At 40.6% G+C, this 13,261-nt stretch overlaps 1 protein-coding gene across 3 annotated transcripts in view; it reads right to left on the reverse strand.

Annotated features, from left to right (window-relative positions):
- cpeb4b (cytoplasmic polyadenylation element binding protein 4b) overlaps positions 1–12,089 on the reverse strand; it is a 34,505-nt gene extending 22,416 nt beyond the window's left edge. For all 3 annotated transcript variants that reach the window (XM_037687903.1, XM_037687902.1, XM_037687901.1), the window contains exons 1-2: positions 11,627–12,089; positions 8,771–10,005 (exon numbers count right to left, since the gene is read on the reverse strand). In XM_037687903.1, coding sequence (XP_037543831.1) covers positions 8,771–9,958 — 1,188 coding nt within the window. In that variant the 5' untranslated portion in view covers positions 9,959–10,005; positions 11,627–12,089. The remainder of the gene's footprint in view (positions 1–8,770; positions 10,006–11,626) is intronic.
- Positions 12,090–13,261: the final 1,172 nt, after the last annotated feature.

Here is a 13,261-nt window from a genome sequence, read left to right on the forward strand (position 1 = left end):
TGTGTGTGTGTGTGTGTGTGTGTGTGTGTGTGTGTGTGTGTGTGTGTCTAAAGCACAAATTTAGAATATAGACCATGTTTTTGTTGTTTAGCAATAATTTCCTCCAGACGACAAAAATCCTGATTCATGCTCAATAGTCCAGGTAAAAAAAATCCAACAAAGTTAAGTCAGGTCCTCTGGACGGTTTCTTTTTGTTGAAACGTTTCTTCTTTCATCCAAACGACTTCATCAGTCTGAGGAGCCACAACAAACTGTCTTAGAAATAGCACCTTCATATAGTGGGTCAACCAGTTTGATGGTGCTCAGATGGTTTCTGGAGTCCACCCTCTCCCCGCCGACTCATTCAGTATCATACAAATACTTTATCATCAAATAACTCATTACTTGTAGATCTGAATCCAGTGCTTCCCCTACCATTATACAAGTAGGGCGCCCAGCCCTGGCGTGCAATACAGATGCGATAGCTCTATGACTATGGAGGCAAAGCTCCGTCTCCCTCATGCTGAGTTGTCTCCCCCTCCTGCTCAAAAACTGTCAGTATAAAAAGTGCGTCTGCCTCCTCCACCCACCCACCAAAAATCACAGAAGATGTGAGCACCTAGGCCTGTCACGATAACAAATTTTGCTGGGCGATTAATTGTCTCAGAAATTTTTGAGATAAACGATAATATTGTTTGAAATTTGACAATAATTCGTAATTATTGTCGAATTTAAGAAGAAATGTTGGTTAATTTGTTTTGATTTTAGTACCTTTTTTTGACCACTGGATGGCTGTATAAGACCGTTTGAACCGAAGGATGGATAGTGAGGGAGCGAGCAGTGTGTCTCTTTAAGAATATGGGAAGGAGGCCTCTTGATGTGACACGGGCTCTCTCTCTTTGGTTTTCCAAATGGCGGCGGCTCAGTGTGATTTGAGCTCTTTAGCATAGCATTTTTTACACAAAGCTTTTAATAAAAAAAATCAGTAAACAAGTTCTCAGCTTCTTTTTTCAGAGAAAAAACACTTTTTACATGATGGCACGGGTTTCAACCGTGAATTTTGGAGCTTTGACAAGACAGATATCCCATCAGCGTAGCTGCTTTTAACAATCCAAAAACACAATTTTGGATGGATAAAATGGATTTTAAAGAGAAAAAAAAAGAAAGTGAGGGGTCAGTGAAGAGCTCCAGAGTTGAGCCTTTTGTCATCCAGTGTCTTCATTAGAAAGAGAGGGACACGAAGAAACGATAAAGCCGATAAATGAAAACGAGGTCGATAATTTTCACTTATCATGCGATTAATTGGGCAGCACGGTGGCGCAACTGGTAGAGCTGCTGCCTCTCAGCGAGCAGGTCCCTGGTTCAAACCCCGGTCCGGGGGCCTTTCTGGGTGGAGTTTGCATGTTCTCTCCGTGCATGCGTGGGTTTTCTCCAGGTGCTCCGGTTTCCTCCCACAGACCAAAAACATGCATGTTAGGCTGATTGGTAACTCTAAATTGTCCCTAGGTGTGAGTGAGAGTGTGAATGGTTGTTTGTCTCGTTTGTCTCTATGTGTCCCTGTGATGGACTTGCGACCCGTCCAGGGTGTACCCCGCCCCTCGCACAGTGATTGCTGGACATGGGCACCAGCGACCCCCGTGACCCAAAATGGAATAAACGGGTAAAGAAAATGGATGGATGGATGCGATTAATTGATTTATTGATTATCGTGACAAGCCTATGAGTGCCCTGCCAAGGCAAGTAAACTAGGGGAAACAATGAAATCTAAAGTAATTGTGTTTATTGTTTGTTTGTTGTTAAGCACTTTGATAACAGTTTCTTTTTTAAATGTGCTCTATGAATAAAGTTGACTTGACTTATATTGGGATTAAGATTTGGGCCGCAAAGTTACTTTCCATGAGAAATATTTTCTTTACATACAATGAATACATTCAACTTAAAAGCCAGTTTAATATTGTTCTTTAAAAAAAAAATACACTTTATAAAGCTGCAGGACTTCTTAGCTACACAAACAGTGAAGTGTGTGTGGAGGTGGGGGGTGGTGTAACCAACAGTTACCCAGGTGGCTTACTGAGACAATATCCTGCCTTGGCTTACCATCATTCAGGCCCTGCGGGTCCTGACCTGGTCACAAGCCAAATATACCAGCCCAGATCAGCCTAGTGCACCTGACACAACAGCAAGCTCCTGGCCTTAAATGTACAAAATGTACAAGCAAACAATAAGAACAGACCTAAACTAAAGTAAGAGGCATTTTTGGCTCTATGAATGTAAGAACTTTCTATTGGAAGACATACTGACTGAAGAGAGCATTAGCAGTGGTATGTCTATACAAGCTCGTTCCAAGTATTAAAGCTATTCTAGTACCGTAGATTTGTGAGTCTCCAACAGCCACAACACAGGAAAACACCTCTTTTTGCATGTCATGGTTCTGTACACCATGTTCATTAAAATACAAATGTACACCATTATTCACACATTGCTCTTGTACTCATGAAATGTCTATGACAACTACTACCAACTTATAGTTAAAAGTAATCCACAGAGGTTAATTATTGTGTTTTCTAAAAAGAAAAACAAATTCCAAAAGTGTTCATCTTACAGGTGTTCATTATCTGCATGTGAATAATTCTATGCTTCAATCCCTCTACCCAAACATGTCCAAAAGAAGCACGCAAGCAGAGTTATTTCAGTGACTGAACGACGTGACAACTAAAGCAAAAGCTGCTGATCCCTCATCTGTTGTGTCGGTACTAAAATGGGAACTATCTGAAACAGTTGGTGAGGGCTTATAGTGGCATCCGTTCCTCATGGGGTCTGTTTAGTTCACACACCAGGCTGTTTAATGTACTAAACCTGGGAGCTCTTTTTGAAAGGAAACATTTGTGATCTGAACGATGCCTGATCTCTGTAAACATTCACTAACAGCCTTTTACAATGTTCGGGGAAAAAAAGCTTATATAAATCTTTCTTCAGCAAATGAAACTACAGGTGCAGCTCAAAAAAAATTTATATGGTGAAAAAGTAATAATTTTGAAACTCATTACATGGATTAATTACACACAGTGAAATATTTCAAACTTTAATTTCTTGTCATTTTGGTTCATTCAATCAACCTTTATTCATACAGGTTAGTCTCACTGAGTCACGAAGACTCATTTTCAAGAGAGACCTGTTGCTGCCTTGATGATTATGTCTTACAAATAATGAAATACCAAAATTCAGAGTCTCAAAAAATTTGAACTTTACATACTTTTGGGACCTTTGGCAGTATAAGCAGGGCCAAGTCCTGCTGGGAAATGAAATCAGCAATTTCAGCATCTCCATAAACTCGTCAGCAGAAGGAAGCATGAAGTCTCTAAAATGTCCTGGTCGATGCTGCGTTGACTGTGGACTTCAGAAAACACAATGGACCAACACCAGCAAAGGACATGGCACCAAATCATCACTGACTGTGGAAACTTCACACTGGACTTCAAGCAACGTGGATTCTGGGTCTCTCCACTCTTCCTCCAGACTCTGGGACCTTGATTTCCAAATGACATGAAAATTTACTTTCATCTAAAAAGAGGACATCGGACCACTGAGCAACAGTTCATCCATCCATTATCTTTTACCCGCTTCTTCCATTTTGGGTCATTGGGTCGCTGGTGCCCATGTCCAGCAATCACTGTGTGAGGGGCAGGGTACACCCTGGACAGGTCGCAAGTCCATCACAGGGACACATAGAGACAAACGAGAAACAACCATTCAGTCTCTCACTCACACCTAGGGACAATTCAGAGTTACCAATCAGTCTAACATGCATGTTTTTGGTCTGTGGGAGGAAACCGGAGTACCTGGAGAAAACCCACGCATGCACGGTGAGAACATGCAAACTCCACCCAGAAGGGCCCCCGGACCGGGATTTGAACCGGGGACCTGCTCACTGAGAGGCAGCAGCTCTACCAGTTACACCACCATGCTGCCTAGCAACAGTTCAGTTCTTTTTAATTAAATTAGTTGATTAGGTTAATCAGCTGATTAGGATGTGACTCCATGAATTTCCAACATTGAACCTCTTCACAAATTTCTAATTTTCTGACACTGAATTTTGGATTTTCATTATTTGTAAGCTGTGAGTGAGAGAGTGAATGGTTGTTTGTCTCGTTTGTCTCTATGTGTCCCTGTGATGGACTTGCGACCTGTCCAGAGTGTACCCCGCCCCTCACACAGTGATTGCTGGACATGGGCACCAGCGACCCCCGTGACCCAAAATGGAATAAGCGGGTAAAGATAATGGATGGATGGATTATTTGTAAGCTATAATCATCAAAATAAACAACAAATAAAGGATTGAAATTTTCACTCAGTGTGTAATGAATCTATGTAATATATATGAGTTTAACTTTCAGAAATGGCTGACATAAAATATATAACTTTTTCAGGATGTTCTCTTATTGAGATGCAACTGTAAACTGAAAATAATGTAAAGGAAATGGTCTAATGATGAGGCAATTGTCATCCTAAAAGTGAAATATAACACTGACAGAAAAATGGATATAAAAAAAAAAAAAAAAAAGAGTTAAGACTGTTCTGATAGATCTGATGGACAAACTTAATATCCAAGTTGCCTTTGACAGCTTTGAAGCTGCAACATGATTTGATCAATGTATAGCATTTTCAAATTAAATTGTAATATAATATTGTTTTAACCTCATTATAAGACAGACATGTTTGAATTCATCACTTGATTTACTTGAAAATTTCTTCAAAAAGAAATTCATTTTACTGAATTTAAAAAAACTTTTAGAGGGATCAAATGATAATTTTCAAAAAATATAAAACAAATACTTTCTAACAAAACGTGACACAAAAATCAGCAACTGACATTGATAAATTAAAGACTGTATAATGGGAACACTTGGACTATATTTAGTTGTCACTGTGTAAAAAGATATGAAATGTATTCTGATGCAGCAGAAACTTAAAAAAAAGATTGTTCATGATTTTTAAATCATCTAACAGGTTATACTAAAAAATCATGTTCTAATTAATCCCAGAGCTTAATGAGGTTTAAAACTCAACCTACATTTTGTTTTCTTAACATTTATCTCTGTATGCTGCACATTTCTAGAAGCATATAGCAAACAACTAGCGTAGTTCCATTTTATCCTGCTAAACCAAAAAAAGACATTTTGATGCCAAGAAAAAAATAAATATCTTCATTGGTAAATTAATTATTTTCACATTGACGCCTCTGTGGAGCAAAATGTTGCCAGGGTGTTGTTTTCTGGGAAAATTCTGAAGTCATCTGAGCAGCACTGTCATTAAATTATTTTCTTGCTTAGTGAAAGTTATTAGTTGAAGGATATTTAACGAAAAGAGTTCCAATATGAACAACAAAAATGTAATGATTTTTTTTCGTTAAAAAAAAAAAAAAAAAAAAAAAGAAGCCATAAGGAATAAGAAAATAAATGGGTGTATAGTGTAAAAAATAAAACAAGTGGAAGAGGAAGACAAGTAAGAGGGAAAAACTACAGCTGATTTATCTCAAGCACAAAGTAAAAATTTGAAACCACTCTCTGGTAGATAGGACAAATGCTAAAAACTTCGATGGAACCTTGAGTGGCTCAGGAACACCTGTTGGGTGGTCATTTTGTGCCAAGTCTTTTACTGAACAAAATGTGAACGTAAATATGGAGAAGACACCACCTGCTGCACCATCTGACCAAAATAAGCAGTGGCCTTTTCTCCCACACCTTGTTGATCTTGTTCAGTTTTTGTTGTCTTGTTTTTTTTTTTACTGAATAATGCTCTAGAGGCGACAGCCTGCCCAGAATAATGTCCATTCATCTACAGTCCAATTGTTATTAGAAAATGGGTTATATTTACATAATCAGTGCCTACCTCACATGCGCACACAGTAAGGCCATTCAAAGCCCATTCACCATCTGCCCTTGCAGAATCAAGAGGGCAAGAGGACAATGCTACTTTAGTGGATCTGATCGAACCACATGAAGGAGCAGTGGGCTGCGGCTACTAGCGGATACTAGCCCTAATGTAAATCTGATCTGACGTGGGCATGTAACAGAAAAGACCCAAGAAATGCAGAATCACAACTGTGTATGCTCAAAAACAATTCTGATGAATCAAAGACTAAAGAAAAGGGCTGCATGATGAGGCAAAAACATTATTGTTGTACAGTTTTTAATCTATTCTAATTTTAAACCATCACTGGTATCATGCAAATGAGTGTACAGGAAAATAAACCCAATCATATTAATCTAATTTATTTAGATTAATTTATAATAACCACTCCCGGCACAGAGGTTAGAGAAGGTGGGCCTGTGATCGGAAGATCGCTGGTTCAACTCCCGGTACCGACAACATCAAAATGTGGGTGGGATAGGTGAAGCACCCACACCTGCCTCCACCCTCATTTGCCCCACTCTGTGCCCTTGAGCAAGGCCCTTAACCCCCACCATCTGTTCCCCCGGGTGCTCTAGATAGCAGCTCTCTGCTCCACACAGAGGGCTGCGGTAGCTCGGTGATGTGTGGTTGTGTCAGGAAGAACATCCGGCACAAAAATAATTGCCAAGTCTTCGTGCGACTTAATGCACTATGGAAACCCCTGAAGAAGGGAAAAGCCAAAAGAAGAAAAAAATTATATATATATATAATTTATTTAAGATATATTTGTAGCTATATTTGCATCTCTATTACACACAAGTAACACCAAACCTTCATGCATCATGTTCCAATTAGGATCATGTTCTTGTCAACAGTCAGTTTGCTGTCCTCGCTTAAGAAACTCTTCAAGTCTGTTGCAACTTCTTGGTAAATTTGACTGTGCATATATTTGGAAGGCTCGCGTATATTAATCATTACGTAACGCCTTCTATTTATCTGTATGCTGCTAAACGGTTGCAATACTGTTTGCCAACTGCTTTCCTGAAAAGAACTTGCTTAAAAGGATTGCAAAGGCATCAGATATTGCAACGCAAACCACTAAGGTCGCAACAGTACCAGAGAAGACCTCCTTTTGCTTGTTTGTACATTTAGACAGGAGGGACTGATCTAATGTCAAAGTGTGCGTCATTCACCACACACTAAAAAAAGACTGGCTCACTGCTCTATACAAAACACTACAGTTAAAATAAAAACTTACCTTTAGGAATAGTCAAAATTACAAGTAGCTTAAACAATGATTTGCAGTATGGGTGTGTACCATACAGGGCTGTAGACAGACTGGCTGTTGTGTCTTTGAACAGGCTGTGGCTGTATCAATGGATCCTCTGAAAACGTTTAATGCCTACAGTTATACCAAACATAAAAAGAATTGTAATTTAATGTTGAGATTTTTTTTCTAATTTTCATCTCTAGCTAATGAATGTCATCCATACCTATTCATTGGTTCAAAAATAGTTATAAAGATGGATTAAGGTAGCATCTTTCTCACTAAAAACTTATTTTAGGTATTTCAGTATTAGATACAAACAAACAGTTGTTGGAAATTTGGATCTTCTTTTACAAGATAACTGAGAAAAAAAAATACTCAGGACAAGTCAAGACATGTCAGTACAAGGTCCTTTCTATATAATCTGTGAAGCACTGTGAGATATTTATAGCAATGGAGGAGACAAATGCATGTAAAAATCTTAAGCATTGCTTTTGGCCTTTTTAAATGGCTTTGCCTGTACAGTTAAACTAAGCTAATGTCAGTCCATTCATTTAAACTGGCAACAAGAGAAAAGAAACCATTCAAACAATGTAACTTTTCCACAAGTGATGACAATGGAAACCTTTGGCAACAAAGTATTTATGACTGACCCTCGATTAATTTGAAGACCAAGACTGTCAGTAGGCAAGGGAACATTTTACAAAAGTAACCAAAAGTTTAGTCTAGTATTTAAAGAAACCTATCTTAAGGACATTTTGCCTAGCTGAGTCTATGAAAACCTCACTCATTTCACCCCCACTTCCTTCAAATGACCAATATGATCAATCATGAGACTGATCAATAAAATTAATCACCATGAATTTCCATCTTCATGCTTCCTCTGACTCCTTCCATCATGTCTGGTTCCAACATGTGATAATGCAATTATCTGCACCATCTCATTGAGTACAGATCTGGCTTTCAAAATTATACTACAAAATAGAATGGCTTTTTTTAATAGGATTGTTAGGCTACGGCAACCATGACTTAGTTAGTTAATGACACAACAAGACAATGTCATTAGACCCTATTTTAACTAATAAAATAGGCTGATAACCTTTAGGTATACAGAACAAAGAATAAGATTTGTAACATGTCGTGATGCTCTCTTGCTGGTTGTTTTATCTCTCTTTGGGTTTTGTTTTTAACCCTGATTATTTATCTTAGAACCGCTGCCATTTTTTTATTTTCTAACCACAACCCCCTCTGCCATTTTTCTCCCTTCCTCATCTTTTTCCCCTCCATCTGCTCTACCTCCTTTCAATCAGCTCCCAAACGTGGCACGCTCCACTGTCGTCACAGAGCCGTGTTAGTCACCACAAGGGACATACAGCTGTGAGAGTGCAGGGCCCAATGACAGATTCAACCTAGTAACAAATGAAATGCTTAACACCCCCCCCACACACACACATTTCTAAAAATAGCAACAATATTAAATAATGTAATAATATTAATAGACAACATACAGCTACCTTGACATTTAACGAAGCTACAAGCTACCCAAGCTGATAACTAATGTTACATGAACATTCTGAGCCTTCTAGGAAACTTGATAGCTAATAATTTGGTGAAACTATCACATAAACTGACCTGGAAAGGGAAAATGCTATCACGACCCACGCCGTCATCCATCCAGGATTTGGGGTTGAAGCCTGCAGGACTATTTCGAGGATACTTCTGGGATGCCATGTGGTTGTTAGGAAAGGTCTTCTTAAGTGGGGAAATAGAATTGATAGGAGTCATTCCTCCATTCAGTCCACGACGATAATCTCTGCCCTGAGATCCACCCCACCCACCTCCACCACTACCGTAGCCTCCTCCGGGACTCCACGAAGTGGACGAGCCAGGGGAGGGAGAGGGACTCTGGTAGCTGGCTGGACCCCAGGGGGACGGGGGCTTGTTTAAGCTGTTGGACAAATGTGGCAACTGACTGAAAGCCGGGTTCCTGTGTGGAAAAGGTGGTGGAGGATGGGGCGAGGCCGGAGAGCGTCGATGCTGCTGGTGTTGACTGTGGGGGTGTTGGAAGTGGGGATGTGGTGGAGGAGCTGGGTGGTGCTGGGACAAGGCAGCGGCTGGTCCAATCTGGGGGGAGAAATTTCCACCAAAGCCTGGACTTACATGGTGTGAGAAGTTCTGGAACAGCAGTGGCCCGTTGTTGGCAGAGGCCGGGTTGAAAAAGCTGACATCCTCATTGATGATTGTTGATGGCGCAGGCGGGATGGCAGCTGACCAGTTGTTGAAGCCAGTAAGAGATGACGAGGTGGTACTGGACTGTACAGGACCAGTTCCCCCTAGACCAGACGTCTCCTGGTAATCAAAGCTTGTCAGAACAGGTGACTCAAGACGAAGCTGCTTCTCCTTTCCGTTACTGTTTTCAGAGGTGCCGTTCTCCGCCTTTGCTTCCTCTGACCGGGCTTTTTCCAGTTCTGAAATTATCCCACCACTACTCCCACCCTCCTGGTGACTCCCAGGAGACAATTGCTGCTGCTTTTCTTGTGTTTCTTGCATTTCCTGTTGCTGCTGTGCTTTGGGCTTCTCAGTCCCCCCCAGGATTTCGTCTTGAACGCTGTTGTGGGTGGCAGAGGCAGGGAAAAGCCAGGGAGAGCCTCCCATGGTGCCATTCCCTGTGGCTGTGGTGCTGTTTATGAAAGCAGCCGGGCTCTGAGACACATTTTGGTGGTGATGTGGGGGCTGCAGATGCGGGTGGATTCGGACCGGGAAAGCAGACTTGTTGCCACTGTTGTTTTGAACTAGGACTCCAAACCCGTAATCCCCCATTTGTTTTCTCCCCCCAGAACAAATGCTATCCCCTGATCTCTTTGGTCCTATTGAGAGAAGAGCAAACAGAATGGTGTACAGGTTAGTATTCAGCCCTTCTCGCTACCCTATTGATAAAGGGATTTAGAAACTACCAGGTGGTAGACATCAACAAATGAAAAGGTCTTTTTGTTAACGTACTAGGTCCATAATAGAAAAACAATTTTCTACAAAGAATATAACTAATTTAGTATAGCTTTTAGCCACCTGCTTAGAGTAATGCAACTTATTAGATTTGATTATTTTTTTACAATACTAATATAATAAAGATTTTGGACGAGAGAATAAATCTGAATGGTCCAGTATAGGAGATATTAGAAATAAAGTATTTTGCCCATGCTGTGGGATTATTGGGAGATAATAATGCAATATAAATTGGTTCTGGGTATTCTCTGACAAGGAAAATAATTATAGCTAGCAAAAGGTTATATTGTAAGGCATCAATGTTACAACAAAATACAGACCGTTGAACGAAAAGCCTTTAAAATTTGTAAATGTGTCAAAGAGCCTAGTGTCAAATGCTGCATATCTTTAAAATGGTTTATAAAGATTATTCTATAAAACATAAAAAACTATAGCTAACTTGTTAGCAATTCAACAATGTGCACGCCAAGACACATACACACACATTACATTTCACATTTTCACATTGTGTCCCCATCTCTCAAAGTTTCATCTTCAGGGTTTGCACGTGATCACCAGAGCTTACTTATTCAATAGTATAACAAATTACAACATATACCACAAATTCACCGTTCCAACTGAACATCTAAGCTTTTTTTTTTTTAATTTCCAAAAACAATAACCTCTGTCACCTCCAATTTATTTCCAAACATTGTGATATTGTAATATAATTACAGTGTTTTAAATTATTGTTACCATCTGAGCATCAATTCACCACATCTAATTACAATGTCTTCTCTTCTAATACCTGTTTTTACTAGCTAACAATGGGTGCATTTGAAAACTCCAAGAGATATAATAATCCCGAATTATGGTCATAAAAAGCTTTTCGTGACACTGGACTATTTGTCTGGAATATTTTGTACCACTGAATAAAACACCATGGAGTTAACGTTACATCTTTAGCTAATTATAACCTCGTGACGTTGCAGGTTTGTAAGTCCACAGCTGAGCTCCTGGCAGGAACACTGCTGTGTCGAACCGAGTCTCCATTTGGAGACGTTTTTAAAGGGCAAATTTAGCTGACAGACACGTAACTACCAATTATACATCAAAGACAAGAATACCGACACGTAAAATATCGACAAATCCTGAACGTTTCGACTATAAACCGACTTAACGTTCAGAAATAATACACACGACCTTATTTGACAGCTGTCAGCAGTCTATCGAAGAGTCGAATTTCAACCGCACATAAGTTTGCTTTGACGGAAATTTGACGCAGTAAAAAAAAGTCGGGAGTCATTTTTTTTATTTTTTTTATCATTATATCAGCTTTTCGCAGTCGAGGCAGTCAACGACAGACACGTAGTTAATATTAACAAAGCTGACCGGTTAAGTTTCCAATCCGTTGCTAACGTTAGCCAGCTAGCTGTTAACGGTTAGCACGAATGCTAGCTCTATGAACAGACAGGATAAAAGGCGAGGAAAAGAAAGTCTTTTCACCTTCTGATCACCGCCTTCGACCTCGGCGATGTCTTTTGTCGAGATCCTTCGCTTGAATTGGCAGCCGAAATGGTGTCCTTGAAGCAATGGCAGTCAAAGCTTTTCAGGGGCGATTTAAAGCTGACTAGTACAGTGCAGTCGGTCAGCTTTTTTTTTTTCCCCTTCTCCTGACGTGTCCTGCCTCTCAATGACACAGCTCTCTGCTTTGCCTCTGATCTGGACTCTAGCATCCAACAGCTTTGTTAACGTGGCAAAGGTGCGTTTCCTTTTTTTTCGTTTACAGGCCTTTGTCGATCGGTTTCATTGTCCGTTTGATCTTAGTATCGTTTCTCGCTAGCTCTCTCTCTCTCTCTCTTCTACAGAGCCAGCCGATCCCTGTGCGTGTGTGTGTTTCTTGGGCTGCCCCTCTCTCCTGGAACCGACCGTGGCCGAATGACAGCGAGAGATCAGCCGAGGCACACTTCCGCTTCTGGCACCGCCCCTCACACGCGTAGCCACGCCTTCACGGAGGCACACCTCGTTATGTGATTGGACCAGATGGAAGGTAACCTCGCCCATTTCTCCTCATCGTTTAACAGTCATGCACCAATACCACGGTCACATGCCGTCCATAAGTACTGCCCATTGATGTAGAGCAACCTCCTCCCCAGCTCAGTCCTGTCCTTTCACGATGCAGCCGGTAAAGCAGGTCGTGAGAAAAATGAGTAGCTCCCTCCTACACCCACCTCTCCACCTCCCTGAATGGATGGAAAATCCTCAGAAAAGGAGCATCTCTGGCCCCGTCCTTTTTGATCTACTGCTTGTTTGTTGTTAAGATGAAAATGGAACAGGAGGGCATAATTTTGGAGGGTGGAACAGTGGTTAGAGCTCTTGCCTCTCAGCAAGAAGATCACAGATTCACCTCCCAGTCTCTCTGTGTGGAGTTTGTTCTCCACATGCACAGGTTTTCTACTCTGGTTTCCTCCCACGGACCAAAAACAAACACGTTATGTGTATGGGTAATCCTGAATCATCTCTAGGTGTGAGTGAGAGTGTGAATTGTGGTTTATCTCGTTTGTTTTTATGTGTTCCTATGACGGACTTGTGACCTGTCCTGGGTGTTTCCCGCCTCTCACACAATGGCTGGTGTAACCAGCTCCCCAAAACCCATAATGGAACAGCGCAGAGAAAGTCATTTTCTTTTTATTTATTTTTTACTCGAATCCCAAATGTTGGTAGATTGCATAAACCTTTAACGAAAAAAACATGATACCTTGGAACTTTACTAAAATGTCTTACTAAAATGTGTTTGTTTGTTGCGTATTAAAAATGCACACTTGTGCTTAACGCCATTGGTTTACTTTGTTGCTATTTTGTCAACCTAACAACTTCCGTGTTACTGAATGTATACATGCTGAGCATGGGCCGATGTGCTGATGGAGCTGATGGTGCTGAGGCTTCAAATGTATCCACCTGATCCGAGCCTATATACGATGCAAAAATTGACCCAACTCCCCACCGACTGATAAACTCATCAGCCTCAGCACCTTGAAACCAAACACGGTGCTCAGAGCATACATTTGTGTAGTAACATATTTCTTAATTGAGAAAACAGAAGAAAAAAACTAAACAAATGGTGTTTGCTACATTTATCTA

The sequence above is a fragment of the Nematolebias whitei genome, chromosome 14 (assembly GCF_014905685.2).
Source record: "Nematolebias whitei isolate Nwh7 chromosome 14, NemWhi1, whole genome shotgun sequence".
Taxonomy (NCBI): domain Eukaryota; kingdom Metazoa; phylum Chordata; class Actinopteri; order Cyprinodontiformes; family Rivulidae; genus Nematolebias; species Nematolebias whitei.